The sequence below is a fragment of the Aspergillus puulaauensis genome, chromosome 7 (assembly GCF_016861865.1).
Source record: "Aspergillus puulaauensis MK2 DNA, chromosome 7, nearly complete sequence".
In the NCBI taxonomy this organism is placed as follows: Eukaryota; Fungi; Ascomycota; class Eurotiomycetes; order Eurotiales; family Aspergillaceae; genus Aspergillus; species Aspergillus puulaauensis.
In genome coordinates this window covers 1,531,475-1,547,071 of record NC_054863.1, presented here as the reverse complement: position 1 = coordinate 1,547,071, position 15,597 = coordinate 1,531,475, and the positions used below count along the sequence as shown (strand labels likewise).

General features: G+C 49.6%; 6 protein-coding genes across 6 annotated transcripts; 2 read left to right on the top strand and 4 right to left on the bottom strand.

Annotated features, from left to right (window-relative positions):
* Positions 1-772: 772 nt before the first annotated feature.
* Positions 773-2,085, bottom strand: ecm33 (GPI-anchored protein Ecm33; the record flags this gene model as incomplete). The annotated part of the gene is made up of 3 exons (XM_041695465.1): positions 773-1,067; positions 1,125-1,962; positions 2,025-2,085. 3 exons carry the CDS (start codon positions 2,083-2,085, stop codon positions 773-775), a joined length of 1,194 nt encoding a protein of 397 aa, XP_041561193.1.
* Positions 2,086-5,645: 3,560 nt separating this feature from the next.
* Positions 5,646-6,971, top strand: alkA (DNA-3-methyladenine glycosylase II; the record flags this gene model as incomplete). The annotated part of the gene is made up of 3 exons (XM_041695464.1): positions 5,646-6,658; positions 6,724-6,843; positions 6,908-6,971. The coding sequence occupies 3 exons, from the start codon at positions 5,646-5,648 to the stop codon at positions 6,969-6,971; spliced, it is 1,197 nt and encodes a 398-aa protein (XP_041561192.1).
* Positions 6,972-7,347: 376 nt separating this feature from the next.
* On the bottom strand, positions 7,348-8,140 carry QCR7 (ubiquinol--cytochrome-c reductase subunit 7; the record flags this gene model as incomplete). The annotated part of the gene is made up of 4 exons (XM_041695463.1): positions 7,348-7,437; positions 7,625-7,678; positions 7,741-7,849; positions 8,025-8,140. 4 exons carry the CDS (start codon positions 8,138-8,140, stop codon positions 7,348-7,350), a joined length of 369 nt encoding a protein of 122 aa, XP_041561191.1.
* Positions 8,141-9,038: 898 nt separating this feature from the next.
* Positions 9,039-10,340, top strand: APUU_70574A (putative mitochondrial carrier protein; the record flags this gene model as incomplete). Its single annotated transcript, XM_041695462.1, has 2 exons — positions 9,039-9,513; positions 9,571-10,340. 2 exons carry the CDS (start codon positions 9,039-9,041, stop codon positions 10,338-10,340), a joined length of 1,245 nt encoding a protein of 414 aa, XP_041561190.1.
* A 2,179-nt stretch (positions 10,341-12,519) lies between these two features.
* On the bottom strand, positions 12,520-12,863 carry APUU_70573S (uncharacterized protein; the record flags this gene model as incomplete). The annotated part of the gene is made up of 2 exons (XM_041695461.1): positions 12,520-12,723; positions 12,831-12,863. 2 exons carry the CDS (start codon positions 12,861-12,863, stop codon positions 12,520-12,522), a joined length of 237 nt encoding a protein of 78 aa, XP_041561189.1.
* Positions 12,864-13,322: 459 nt separating this feature from the next.
* Positions 13,323-15,343, bottom strand: APUU_70572S (ABC1 kinase family protein; the record flags this gene model as incomplete). Its single annotated transcript, XM_041695460.1, has 4 exons — positions 13,323-13,570; positions 13,635-14,207; positions 14,260-14,864; positions 14,925-15,343. 4 exons carry the CDS (start codon positions 15,341-15,343, stop codon positions 13,323-13,325), a joined length of 1,845 nt encoding a protein of 614 aa, XP_041561188.1.
* Positions 15,344-15,597: the final 254 nt, after the last annotated feature.

Sequence of the window (15,597 nt, the reverse complement as noted above, 5' to 3'; positions counted from 1 at the left end):
GCCAATATACCAAGAACAAGTGGTGCCTGGGTTTGATTGTCTCTTAAGTGCCAAAGATATATATCTGAAGTATACCCTAGAATCACCAAACACCACAACCAAGAAAGGAAACATTGATTTCCATAATATTACCAACCAATCATCAAACTACAAGAGCTAATATTGAGAATAACGGGCTGGTCTGGTGGAATAATCACCAGCAACGGCAATGGTAGTGGAAGATATAAAGCACAAACTTCGAGATACAAACGGAAATAGTTTCTGCACATGAGACGGCAAACGGCAGTGAAAAGCGAAAGCCTTGCATTTATCCTGAGATTAAGCTCATCGGTGGTGGAAGGTTTACTCAACGACTGGCGTGCGTCAATCAGTGGAATAGACGCAAAATCGATGAAATACTGGATTAGAAGGGCATTAAGTATGGATATTATAGCAGTACTGTAGTAGATGGTCATCAAACGGATAAGCATGGACTGCGGAAAGAACGTCTATAAAACAGGTAAAAACAAGATTCGAGCACCCCTGCTCAGGACTTCCACCATACTCGGCAAATTCCACCACGCCACTAGACCAAGGGTGCTTTCCAATGATCGCTGACGGAAGATGATGATGGTGCTCAAAACTTCAATTATTATCATAAGAACAACACAATACAGATATAAAAAACCCGGTGCTTATTATGTCACTTTACACAACCACGATGGGCGAAGGGAAAGACGAAACCAGAAGACAAAGCTGCATATACACGACTGACAGGTATCCATTGCGCAGCTTAGAAAGCATACTGGGCAAGAACACCGAAGATGGCGGCAGCACCCATGATGGGGAGGTTAGCAGCGGTAAGGACGGCGGCACCATCCTTGTCATCGTCGCTACTGCTGCCACTTCCAGAAGTGCCGGAACCAGAAGAACCGTCGGCAGTGGCGGGGTCCTTGGCCTCAGACTCACACTTGTACTTTCCGTGGATGGTGTTGTCCTTCCAGTCGTTGAACTTCTCACAGCTGAAGTTACCACTGCTCTGCATGTTGAAACCACCCTTGACGCTCTTGAGGGCAGGAAGAGTAGCCCTGTAAAGGAAATGTTAGCGCTGAATTAAATGCCGCTAAACAGTACCGAAAACTTACTTGTCGAAAGCACCGCTGAAGTCGATGGCACCGGTGACGGTAGCGAGCTTAGGGAAGCTGATAGAGCTGAGCTTGTCGTTGCGAGTGATCAAGAAACCACCGTTGACAGTCTCCAGAGCGGGAAGGCTGAGGTTGTTCAGGTTGGAGTTGTCCTCGAAAACAAGGTCACCAGTCTCGGTAAGGTTGGGGGCAGAAAGAGAAGAGAACTTGTTACCCCAGAAACCCAGCTGTCCCTCAAGCTTCTTGAGAGAGGGAAGCGAGACGGAGCTGACGTTACGGATGGTCAAGTTCGATCCGGAAGCCAAGTTGGGAAGCATGATCTCGAGGTCCTTGTAGTTACCAGCGAAGTTGATCAGGTTGGTGGCGTTCTTCAGGTTGTTCACGTCAACCTTCTCGAGGTCGGTGTTGTCGGTGACGACAAGCTTGCTGACAGCGTTGAGCGAGATTCCGTCCAGGGAAGTCAGACCAGTGTTGACAATCTGAACGTCATTTGCCTTGGTGACACCCTTGTCGAAACCGAGGTGCTGGAGCTCGGGAACAGCCTGCAAGTTGATAGAACCGACCTCTGTGAGCTGAGGGAGGTTGAGGTTGCTGAGTCTCACAGTACCCTCGAGGTGGAGGGCGTCATCGATGGTGGTAAGTTCAGGAGCAGAGATATCAGTAATGTTGTCACCGCCGTTGCTGGTCAGAGCACCCTTAATTCTCTGGACACCATTGATGGTGATGGTGCCACCGAAGCTGGGGTCCAGCTCGACATCGCCATCGATAGTCTTGCAGCTGTTGTAGCTGTCAAGGTCGCTCTGGCTCTTGATGGTGATGGTCTTGCCAGAACCACAGTCTGTACCGCCAGTTAGAAACGCGACGACTAAGCACAGAAAAAGGTAGCAGGTATTCACTCACTGTCGGCGAGAACGGCCTGGGCCGCAGCGAGGGCGGGAAGAGCGTACTTGAGGAAAGCCATTGCTAATGTCTCTTCACGAGTGAATAACACAGGTTAGTTTTTGGTTTGGTGTTGTGGGGAGTTCCAGGTAGAGACTTCACTTACCGGAAGGTAGATTAAACAGATATGTCGACGGGCAATGCCTGGCCCTATGTGCAAGGAAGTCGAAGCAGAGGGGAGGAAGCCGAAGATGGGAAAGAAGGGTAGATAAACGAGTGAAAGAAGGAGAGCTTCAACGAGGGGGAAGCTTCAGGCAGACGTTTCTCGGGGGATGAGAAGACGGATTCGGAAGGCACGGTCTCAATTGGAGAGGAATGAAGGGAAAGAAACAGGAGAAAGAAAGCGAGGGGAAAAAAAGGAAGGACTGGATGGTGAGTCGCCAGAGGAGGAAAGCAGGCTTTCAGGGAGGACAAGGACCAGGAAAGGAGTCGTCGTGGCCCAGGAGTGGTTGGTGGACCGCTCTCCTTGATACAATACCGGGCCACTGTGCATTGTTGTAATTACTGTTACATTACCATGATTGTATTGTGCCGGTCCCGATATCAGTTGCACACAACATGACCAGATCTTCAAACTACTCTTTGTTATTTGTATAACCTTCATGATTCAGATCGTTAACTAAATCTGTAGATCGCCCTTAATTGTTCATCCTCATGCTCAGTTAACTACATAGTTGCTTTGTTGACTTCGTTTGCCGCGGTCGCTGCTCAAGTGCTCAGATATTATTACTTACTCCCACTACCAGTAGTGTACCCACTTAGTCGACTACGTACTTGTTTCAACTTCGCCTGAACGCAGAGAAATTCCCTGTCAATACCAAAGTACGCACAAACTCGGTCCGATCATAATAATGGAAGCAATAGCTTATTAGCTAGTATTACTATTGGTATTCAGATCATTCGTTCCCAGAGCGTACCCGTAAAAGCTGGCATATCGTATTGGATGGAGCTTGGACAAAGCCAAGATATCAAGCCGTTTCCGTTGCGGTGTTTTAACTGGCTGGTTACTTCAGATCTCGCCAACCACGCCAAGTGATGTACAATTCGAGGACCTGTTCGATTATTATCATACATGAACTTCCAATGTCAACATCGAATTTTCTATTTTCGTCCATTCCTCCTCCAGAATATGCCAATACGGTGTCAAGTTGTCAGGCGCCGAGGAATGTTGCTATGTATACAAACGGAAAAAATCAAAGTCCGACCGAGTGGAACGCGTCGCCCGGTAAAATTTGGGCGAGTGTGGCGGCCCCGCTTTCGACTTTGTTTGGCTCCTCTCCGTCCGACCATCAGTTGGTATGCCATGCCAACCGGACCCTGGAATTTAAAAACTCAATGCAGAGAAACTCTACGTCTTTGAGGGGTAACGTATACTCTGTGTAAACAGGTGCTTATCGCTTGCAGCATAATGCGAGGAGGGAGTGTGTTGTCTGTTGCCATGACTCGATCTCGCACTGTTCTTCTTTCATGAGGTCATGGGTCGGTAATTAAACAACAATTGGCCAAGTTTATCAAATCATCAACAAATCTCAGGCACAGGTGGGCCGCCACAACACTAATTACCCAATGAAAACTATTCATGTAATAAGCGCTAAGAATAAAGTGGCAAATCTATGGGGTTTAATCACGTGTAAATCTGTTGATTGTAACTTCCCGTAATGTACATACAATACAAGGACGATATCGCCAAAAACTAGTCTGTGAGGGAGAGAAAAAACTTGCACGGGGGCCCAGGACTGGCCGTTTCCAGGAGTTGATTATCGGGAAGTGGCGAAGCAAAAGCTTGGTTGCTGCTCAATGCCAAATGCTAATGGACCCTATTCAATTGATCGCTCTTTATTTTGACTCCTTTGATTGCCGACCCATCGATCGCTGTCACCATCGAATCTCTTTTCCGATACCGTCGGGGGCGACGAATCTCGGATGCCGACCATCAACAAGAATGCGTCCCAGCAATGTTCGACATGAATCCGTCAGAAGCTCACTCTGTTATCGATGTCCATGAGATGCGCGAGTAATTGAGCACTGATCGCAACTAGATGGACTCGTCACTCGGCCACTCGTAAATCAAAGACTCCACTGATATCTGTCGCAATCGCAAATCGCAATCTTGGCCGTCAACTTCCAAGTTGTGCTTTTCCGCAAGCAGTGATCAGCCTGCGTCACCCTTATTAAACGAAGTCCCTTTATTGTTTGAAGATCTTGTAGGTAGGTTTCGTCTCGTCCTCATTTCATTTCGCCTCCGATCAACCCGAATTCTCGGTTCTTGACCGCATCAATTTGTCGAAAAAAACAAAGGACCTTTTGCAGATACACGCCCGACACCTTTGACTGCTTGACGCCTTGTACACGTCGCAAATCTGTGAAATTATGATGCGAGTGTCCTGCACACATGTATCACGCATCCTTCCTTCGCTTGACACGTTCTTGAGCGCCACTTGCGTCGACTTGAGTAGCGGCCGATGGGGCGAGAACTTTGTCCGTTTTATGTATTATTCGCGGCGCTGATCATAAAAGCACAAGCTGCAGCGCACAACTGCCGACCTACTAACATGCAAAAAGCCCAAATTGTTCGAGCCTTCGAGGTGCTTCTTGAAGATTATTGTTGCTGGACTGACCACAGGCTCGGGGTCTGGTTCTACTCCACAAATCCAAAACCAGAGGGCAATGTTGTATACTTCGCACACTGCGTAACTGCACGCCGTTTGACCCGAAATTGCTACCACATTCAGGGTTCAGCTTCCCGCGCTGGTCTGACGTTTGGGCACCGGCCGCCGGCAGGAGAGTGGTTGGTCACAACAGGACGAAGCTTTCTCAAATGAAACAGCACAGCGGCTTTTCGTGTTTCACCACGCAACCGCGATTCGTCCCTCATACGACATCTTGAAGCCAGCAACGCCCGTTGGCTAACGGTGCAAAGGTTTCAACGGTGAACTCGAGTTTGCTGGCATCTGAGCACCATCGTTGCTACGTTTATAGCTGATTTGTTTAACCTTGGTCGGCATCCCCGAGGCCTCTGACCTGCGCAGATCACCATTATCGTAGCCCTTGATCTCCGATTGCCTCAAATATACTGTTATTGAAGACCGCTCCTATTGCGTTGTAGCTCGTAAACCGTACCAGAGGAGACTGGGTTGGATCTTTGATTTCATAAGGCAAGGACAAATTTTTGGTGGTTCCCAGGCTTTTTTTTTTTTTTTTTTCATTGGAAATTATTTCCGCTCTCATCCTGGCCCTTCCAGGTAGCCAGACACGAAAACAAATGCATGTTGGTTCATTACCCGGTCATAGATATCATAGCACAGGAATTATTATTAATGAGACCAAGATCCATTACCAGCAATGAGCTCTGTGCAATTATTTCGTGAATTGAACAAACCGGGGTTTCGAGTTGGCTCCTTGGTGGCACGAATACGAGATTCTCGTGACTTTCGTAAGGATGACCACAGTGGGCCGCTAACCCCGAACCCCAGATTCTGAGAACCAAGCTCTCCTCTCAGAACACTCAAGCAAGCCAAAATAAATATACTCAAACAACTAAACAGCACTATTTATTCCCAAGCCATAATATCGAAGGCCGAAATGGCCCTCCGCCGCTCCTCCCGACTGAGCGCAGTGCTCCCCCTCAAACCAACCATCCAAGCACCGCAACCCAGCAACGGAATCACAAAAGCTCGGAAACCATCAACGAAGGAAAAGAAGAAGAAGACACAAACAATCACGAATATAACCTCGCATCCCCAATCTGTCCCAGAATCAGACGATGCCTCCGACAAACCCAACCCAACAACCACCGCACCCCCGCTCAATCCCGTCAGCAACAACAATAGCACCACCCCCAGCACGAGTACAAACTACTGGGACAGTCCAGCAACAACAGCAACAACATCGAACACAACTCCAACCTCCAACTCACGCCCTCAAACCCCTCCCCCACTCAACCGCCCCGTCGAACCGCACCGAACAAACGCAACCCTCCTAACCCCCCACGGCTCCTCCCTCGTCACCTACCCACCAGGAACAGCAGACATCTCGCCCTCGAAATCCGGCCTACCCCGCCCCACCGCAACAACCGGCACGCTGCTCGAGCAGGCAATCGCACACCTAATAGCCACAGACGCCCGTCTGGAACCGCTCATCAAAGCGCACCACTGCGCGCTATTCTCGCCCGAGGGCCTGGCCGAGAAAATCGACCCCTTCCGCAGCCTCGTCGGCACGATAATCGGGCAGCAGGTTTCCGGTGCGGCGGCGAGGTCGATCCGTGAGAAATTTGTGGCGCTGTTGTTTGGGCTGAATCACGCGGGAAAGAGCCGCGCGGAGGATTACTTCCCTACGCCGGAGGAGATTGTCAAGTGCGACATTGCTACGTTACGGACCGCGGGATTGTCGCAGCGCAAGGCGGAGTATATCCAGGGGCTTGCGGAGAAGTTTGCGAGTGGCGAGTTGAGTGCGCGGATGCTGCTGAATGCTAGTGACGAGGACCTGTTGGAGAAATTGACTGCGGTGAGGGGGTTGGGGAGATGGTCTGTGGAGATGTTTGCTTGTTTTACGCTTAAGCGAACGGATGTGTTTTCGACGGGGGATTTGGGTGTTCAGTAAGTTTCTTGACTTCGCTGGGGATCTAGTTAAGGCTCCTGAGGGAGAGCTAACAGTGATATAGGAGGGGCTGTGCTGCTTTCTTAGGTAAAGATGTGAGTAAACTCAAGGCAAAGGGCGGTAAGTTCAAGTACATGTCGGAGAATGACATGTTAGAGCTGGCGGCCAAGTTCTCACCGTATAGGTATGTTGATAACCCGAGTTTTGAGCCTATCGACGTGGTGCATGGCGTTTCTCACATTGTCCAGAACCCTCTTTATGTGGTATATGTGGCGTGTAGAGGAAGTTGACGTAAGTGTCATGACTGGTTGAATAGCGAGCAAACTGGTAGGTTTGTCATGGCCTGCGAACGTTGGGTAAAGTATGACAGGCCCAGGTTTATACTATATCAATATAGATATAGACATTATTTAGTTTATATATCCGCGATTGGCCTTGGACAGCAGGAAGTGGTCCTTGCACGATATAATCGAACTGGATAAAGTAGGAGAAGAAGGAGAATAAATTTGTACAGTATCAGTACAGGTGGTTTGCACGACGTAAATCCAAAGGCTCAAGCAACATTTGGCAAATGCTCTACCCGACAGAGCATAAAGCCGAAAGGAACAAATCTTGTATCATCCTATCCCACACGTCTATATCCCAGGAGAGATTTTATATTTTCCACGGCAACATCGCACGTAGCTATTTACCGCTTGACGGCAAGGTTGTCGAGGTCCTCACGTTCCTTGTTCTCCTTCTCGATCTCGCGGATGATGGGGCTCAGGTACTCGACATCCTAGCGACGTAATCAGTATTTACTGCCATTTACAATTCGACAGCCTTCCAGAAATCCATTGTATTCAATATGAGTGAATTATATGGGGTATTGGTGGATTGACAAATCCCGCTCACGGGATTGGTCGATCGCTTATGCGGAGACCTGGAAAAGTGGTTGGAAGTTGGGTATGCTCAAATCGACTCACCTCGCTGGGCTTGGTGTGCTCCTCGACGGGGAGAAGGGTGTGCGAAATAGAGCACTGTGTAGAAAGAGAGTCTTAGCCAATTGCTCCTCCCACGAATGTCATACGATGAAACCAACCTGGAAAGCTCTGCGGATACGGAAGACACGGTCGTAGGCCTCCTTAGGGGGAAGACGCTTGAGAGCAGTCTGAACGGTCAAGTTCTCCTCGGGAACCAGGTCATCGAATCTAATATTCCAGTCAGTTTGATATTGCACTCGACATGCGTTTTAGCGGTCCCGGACAAGCGGGAGCGACAAGGATCGCAGTTGACACAGCGCCACAATCAACAATCATGATTGCAATCGTATCCATATTGTCGCCAGCGCCTGCCCCGGGATTGCCAGGGAGAGGAGTTGTGTACCTGAGACCGAGTTTCCTGTAGCCAGCAGCGTCGACATACCAGTTGGCAATGGGCTGCATCCAGCGCCTCAGGAAAGGGCGCTTGGCAATGTAGTTGGCGATAGAAGGGGCCGACATGGTGAATAAACCGACGAGCAGCGACGGGCGATTCCAATTGACGGTTTGGAGTGGAGGGGGGTTCGCAGGGAGGCAGTCAAGCTGAACAGAGATGGCCCGACGTTGGTGTGCAAAACGGGAGGTTCGCGGGTGAACTTTCCCAAAAACATCCGATATTGATGCCTTAAAAGCCTGAGTGAAGCCTGAGGCATAATAACCACAGCCTGTTCCGGTCCGCGCACACGTGATCTGAGCCGGTACTTTTTGGCACTATGCCTCAGGTGGCAATCCGAGCGGCTCCCGCCCGGTGAGGAGAAACCAAGGCCCTGCAAGTGAAGAACCGAGCGGAGGTGCAGCTAAGGCCTTTGCACATGACTTGGCTGCTCGCTAGCTCTTACGCAAGTTGGCGCAACGTTGGAATATCGCCCACATCTCCGACTCCGATTCGGCCCTTGAGTTCTCGATCCATTCTCGTCTCTCGTCATTCGACACCTGAGGCTTTGAATTCCCAATCCACCAACCACGATATCCGACTTCCGAAGTGGGATTGGGGTATCGGTCGTTGTCATATCACTTCCTCTCATTCCCTTTCTTTTTTTTCATCTTCTGTCACTGCTCCGACAACTCGCCAACCCCGCGCACCCACCTGTGCATCAGCTATTGCAACCTTAAAATAAAGGGCGGCTCGGCACCACCGGCTTGGTCAATAAATCCTTGGAAGTTGGACCTCTGCGCTTGGCCACCCATCTTCTCCTCCGAGATTTCCGAATTGCACCTTACCTTCACACCACCTCACCGCGGGTTTTCAGGGCATTTTGGGTTCCGGAGCGGGCACCGATATGCTCGGTTCCGGGATCCCTAATCGGTGAAAAGCATCAAAACGGACTGCTGTGGAACTGCTTGAGCGCTGGCTGCAAGGATGTTTTCAGGAGAACACAACACATCAGAGGCATCCAGCAGCTCTAACGAGCAGAAGGTAGCAGTTCCCGACAGCCCTCCGTCGCAGACCGTTCATATGCCCCCCGCGGTTACGTCAAATCCGAATTCGACCCTCGTCACCCGCATCGAGCGCTTCGCTGTCCGTGTGCCGGACTGGTACGTCGCTCCATTTTGCGGGGCCAGTGCAGGTGTAGCTTCAGGGATTGTGACATGTCCGCTCGATGTGATCAAGACGAAGCTCCAGGCCCAGGGAGGTTTCGTGCGGCGAGGGAAGTTAATAGAGGCGAGCACATTATACCGAGGCATGCTGGGCACTGGGAGGGTAATTTGGAGAGAAGATGGTATTCGAGGCCTTTACCAGGGCCTAGGTCCAATGCTTTTAGGTTATCTGCCTACATGGGCGGTATACCTAGCAGTTTATGACCGTTCACGAGAATACTTTTATGAGACTACTGGTGAGCGCTAATTGTCTTCCCTGGCTTTCGGGATCTTACTGACTTTTTAATCTCCAGATAATTGGTGGTTATCGAGAGGATACGCCTCTATAACAGCGGGAGCATGTTCTACCATTGCTACCAACCCCATCTGGGTAATCAAGACACGGCTTATGTCCCAGAGCCTAAGGGCCACTACAGAGGGATTTCGAGCCCCTTGGCAGTACAGCGGCACGTGGGACGCAGCCCGCAAGATGTACATGACTGAGGGGTTTCTTTCATTTTATTCAGGCTTGACACCGGCTTTGCTGGGGCTGGCGCACGTTGCTATCCAATTCCCTCTTTATGAATACCTGAAAATGGCATTTACCGGCTACAGTATTGGAGAACACCCTGATACCGGAAGTTCCCACTGGGTTGGAATCGGTTGCGCAACATTTCTGAGTAAGATATGTGCTAGCACTGTCACATACCCGCATGAGGTACTACGGACGAGACTCCAAACACAGCAAAGGACCCAACCGTCTCCTTCACCCGAGGAGATTGCATTCCGGGGAGGGTTGGGAGGCATGGATCCCGCGCGAGGTGCAGGGGCGTCATCATCCGACGGCATGCCCAACAAACCTCGTTATTCGGGGATTATCCGTACATGCCAAACGATTCTACAGGAGGAAGGGTGGCGGGCGTTCTACTCGGGTATCGGAACCAATCTGTTTCGAGCTGTTCCCGCTGCCATGACCACAATGCTCACGTATGAGTATCTCCGAAAGCTCATCGGACACATGAAACATGAGGGAGCAGCGAAGCTCCGAATGGAGGAGGAACAAAACCCCCCAAGAGCAATCTAGATGATTTGAATTATGATATCCTCATCATCCTTTGATTTATGAATTGCGGCAGCAGGCTTACATTACATAAAGAGGTCGTTGTTTTGCCTTTCCCTTACCTTTAGAGCTTATATTTCGCGCCTTGCAAATCGCAGTCGATACCTGAACGAGATTTGTGCTTCAACTCGGTTCATTTCCTATGTCTACGGTGTTTTTATAGAGTGATGGGGCTCTTATTCCTCAGCATTAAACACCAAGATTTGTGTTTTATGAGCGCCGTTTTATTACCCCAGAGTCCAGAGATTACGTGCCTTGATATGTACATATTATACGAGCTATTTTTACACCTATTCCCATCTCTCCAATTTATTTATGGTTTTTAAAGGACCGGCTTTGTGCACCTGCATAGCGCGTATAACTGTAGTATAACCGTTAGGTCCGTAGCGGATGTGGTCATGTGACTCTTACTTCCACACAAATCCGTCTGCGGAACAAAAAGGCTGAAACTTTTATTGGCAAGCTCGACTTCAGCAAAACCACCAAACTCGCATCCCCAGGCTCACAACCATAATTATGGGCAAGTTGCTGTCGATAAAATGATATGAGTTATTTTACTTGCTAAAATAATGAGCGTCAACATCAATTGCAACAGGTAAATCTTTTGCAATTGACGCGATACCATTGTGCAATTCAACCAGCTGTGTGCATGCATTTCGTCTGCCCAAAATACTTCCCATGAGAGGCCCTTGACCTGCAATGACCTCCGCGCTTCAGCAAGATACTCGATTACCCAATTGGTAGAGCGAGGAAAGCGAGGAAGCGCGCCACTACCGCTAAAACAGCTAATCGATGGCAATCTCATTCGAGGAGACTTTACATATCATGACACTCTTATGAGAGAGAAGGCCCAGATAACTGAAGGGCTTTAGTTCTTGGGATGTTGGGATTAGGAACTCGTTATTATGTAGCGTGCTTCCGTTATCTCCGCTGTTATATTTCCAGCTCTCGACGTGCGGACCTTCCTTTTTCGCCGTTCGTTCCTCCTCGGCATTCGCAATGCCAATCGTCCTTAGGATGTCGACGGCCTGCTACGCTGCTTACCGACACAAAAAAAAAACACTCGAAGGCGCCGCACAACGGTTGCTGGTACAACATGCGATTTTCTGCTTCGTTTTTGAGCGAGAAGCGTCAGTTTCACGGGTCGTGAAGCGCCTCCGTTACTCTTACAGCACCCACTCTCCTTGTCCCTTGTGTCTGAGAATGCGCAGGGAAAAGTATCCAGGGTTTCTTTATCTGGTGTTTCATCCAAAGCCTGAATGTTCTGGTGTGATCGCTCCTGTGGCCGAGCGGGTTTGCGCACCCGCTGGGCCACCGGAGCGGCGCAAGGAGGTGCGGTTCTCGAATTCGATCTCTGGCACAGGGTTCGAATCCGGGAACCGCATCTTCTTTGTTATTCTTTTTAGTAACCACCCATCTGGAAATACTAGGCAGGACGTTATTGCCAGGAACATGAGGTGAACGGACAGATCATATCGAGATGGAACTGGACTACGTTCGCCTGACCATTGATATCTGATGGAGACCGTGATGTGCCCTTTTTCTGGAGCAATGACTCCAGTATTAAGAGGATGTAATAGAATCCGTCGCGTGCTCTGAGAACACTAACATTTGGATCTAGTGCTTTGAATTCATCGAGTCCCTTCCCTGGCTCTCATTTCTATGTAACAGGTAAGAGCTGCCTTGCGAAATGATTCTCTACAAAAGTTTCGTCTCTATCCCATCCTCGCATACATACCCCTTCAATGCCTCGCGAATCTACCATGATGAATCTTTACATAAATGGAGATCCTGTTCGTCTTAAGACGGCTGGAGATGACCATTCATACACTGAAAATTCTGATACCGATCTCACGAGTTCCTTTTGCTGCCTTCTTGATATCCTTGCGATTTTCTCGCTGACTCGTTCAAAGATTCTACTAGGTAAGAACGGCTGTAGCCTTAGGTAGTGACACCCGTAGCCCTGCACTATAAATTCAATAAAAAAACATTATACACAGAGGAGCATTCATACAAGTAGTCAATCTTAAATCAAGTGAACAATATCATAACCCAAACTCCATCCACTCCCATAAATCCAAAAAAAAAGCCATACAAAAGCAAAATATGTACGGATTATACAAACTAAAAAGGAAACAGAAATTCACCCCTTCCTCCCCTTCTCCTCCAAAATCCCTTTCACCCATTCATCCTGTTTCTGCCTCTTCTGCACCGAGGTCGACAACGAAACTGGCGACCCAGACTCGCTGCCGGAGTGAGTCGCCCTCCGTGCAGAATTTATCGAGTAAACGCAGTAAGAGCACAGCACCACGGCCATTGTGAATGCCGCGATGGGCGCGTTTAGGGACTTTATTGTCGTTAGTAAATGTAGCCTTGTTATAGACTTGTTATAGCTCTGGAATACGGAAGTAAAAAGGGTGCTCTGGGAGGAAGAAGCAAGACAGAAATACTTACGCCTGTGGAGCGGCCGAGTGGTTTCTTTGTCATTGTATTTAGACCACCCTATGTGTTGTGGTGTTTATTGTGGGTTTGGCATGGATTGCGTGTTTGTCTGGAGCGCAGGAGGTTGTGGTTTGATGTTGGTGTTCTTGCCGCGGTGGAGATTTGGCTGAAGGAACTACGTAACAGTGAGCAGCGAGGCATAATTTCACCCAGCCATCTACACAACGTTGGGGTTTATTGTTGATACCGCACGTGCTTCGTCACTTTAACAGGTTCATATTCAAGCAAGTCTATATACATTCTACTATTCCAGATCTAATACCCAAGGTGTACAGGGGTTTTCGGATAGCCAAAACACATCGTCTAAAAAGTCCAGACAAAAAAAGACAGTGGAAGGGTGAAAGTAAACGCCATGCCATAATTCACAGCTAGAGAGAAGGATTAAAAGAGTACAGAGGTGGAATGTACGTAGGTACTCAACGTATTCGTGATCAACATGGCGGACTACAATAGTCCTAAGCGGCTCTTCAGCGACAGTACGGTTTCATACACGGAGAGCTTCAGCTCAACGCGAAGAAACTTCGTCCAGGCACAGAGAAAACGCCAGAAGTTTGATGGGCGCAGCAGCCCGCCACTCTCATGGACGATGTCCATCTGTTCCTCGAAAACAGTGCGGGTCGCGTAACGGGCAAGAATGAGGAAGGTTCGCACGGGGCCTTGTCGGGTACGGAGATTCTCGTCGAGGCTGCGGGCTATAAGGTATGTCAGTGAGCTAGCTCTTCAGGATATTCAGATATTGGCGCCATGAGAACTTACTGAGGTCATTTGTTTTAAGGATCAGGAGCATGATTCGGGGCACCTGGCCCAATAACTCCACCAGCTGCTGTAGCATGCCCTCACCGAGAGCGCCAGAGATATTCTCCTTCTCCGATTCGGTGCGGGTTGAAGTGATGCTTCGTTTTGTCAAGACGGTGTAGTCTCTGCCAGTGATTGCGCTTGCGAAGAGAGGGAACTGCTCATCTGTGACACCAGCTACCTGGCGCGAGTACTCTCGCATACCAGGCTCGTCCGCTTCAATAACCGAGAGCCAAAGTTTAGCATAGTTGCGGCGCGTTTCACGAGCAATATCACGATACAGGCCATGGTCATAGAGGATAATGTCGAAGTTTTGATGCTTTCGGTTGGGGTTCTTGCGGATGGCGATATTCCCGCCGTGGGGGTCGCAGTGCAAGGGGGCATCGTCGCCGAAGATCATCTCGTTGAAGATATGAGCAAGTGCCGCCGAAACCTCGTCCCGGTCGATATGGTTGGCATCTAGAAATTCCAGGTCATCAGGTCGCGCACCCGTCAAGAACTCCATCACGAGGATACGTTTCCGGGCCGAAACAACTAGAAGATGTCAGAATATGGGCGTAGACTTATAGTAGATTGGTAGAAGTACCTTCTGGAATTACCAAAGGAGCATCTGAGTGTTTCTTGAAGTATTCGCTCGCTCTGTTAGCATTTTCTGCCTCCATGCGGAAGTCCAATTCCTGCGGCAACGACAGATCCATTTCTTTTGAAAGCCATTCCAAATCGTACTCCGGAAAGAACTTCTTCAATGTTGAGAACGTCATTCTTGTCAGAGCCAGGTCAAGTGGCGCCCATTCCGCCAACGCGGGATGTTGCACCTTAACCGCAACTTTCTGGCCAGTTCCCTTCAAAGTCCCAATATGTACCTGCGCCAGCGACGCAGCACCAATCGGGGTAGGTTCAAACGTTTCAAAGAGCTCATCGATCCGTTTTCCAGTATCCGCAACAAACATTTCCTCGATCGACTCGATTGACGAAACGGGGCACTTGTCCTGAAGTGGGACGAATGTCGTCGTCCACTCAAGCGGAAGCAAGTAGCCCATGCTACTCAGATGTTGTCCCAGTTTGATGAAGATCGATCCGTTCTTTTCCAGCACACGCAGTGTCCGCTCAGCACAACGCTTGTGGCAGGCGCGAATCACCTCGCTTCGTTCTTCGGGCGTCGCGGTTTCTTGTTTAAGAGTCACTCGGTAGCTAAGGCACAATAAAATGCGTCAGAATACCTTTTCACATATCATATCAACCAGAACTTACTCATTGATACAAACTGCCAGCGTGCCAACGACTCTCCCCGTACGCTCTGCAGCGCGGTAGATGTGTCGAGCATCCTCGGAAAACGTAACAGCCCCAATGGCGATGACTCCTCCAATTATTCCATACTTAATCCACCTTTTTCCAGATTGGCCAGCATCAGACTGCTTCTTTTCCCCCTGTCCGCTAGCTGTCTCTTGCGATCCAGACAAACGAAATGTCTTCGTAGAAAAGGGCGCTCGGGAGTCGCGCGGAAAAAAATTCGTGACATTCGGTCGAGACAATCCAGATGTCCATGCACTGGATAATGCGCGTGTGTCCTGGCGCGCAATCCCCTTGGGAGCAGAACCTGAGGTATATCGAACGACGGGCGCCGGGTCAAAACCGAGAGCCCGTAGTGGGGTGCGGAGTGCCACCCTCATACCGGGCACGAACAATGCCGTGTAGAGCGCGACTACAAATCAAATCCAGAAGAGAGCCAGGCGATATCTTTCATCCGTACCACCCTAGGGCCATTGGGCGAGCGACGGAGGCGGAGGTGAGGTCACAAGGGAAGGAGAGAAGGAAGTTGGTAAAGGCCGATGGCGGAAGAGACAAAAAATTGTCGCGTGGCCGTTGCGGTGCAGATCGTGGCATTTTCGTCTTGCAGGCCCGGAACTCGCCGCGCCCGAATCGC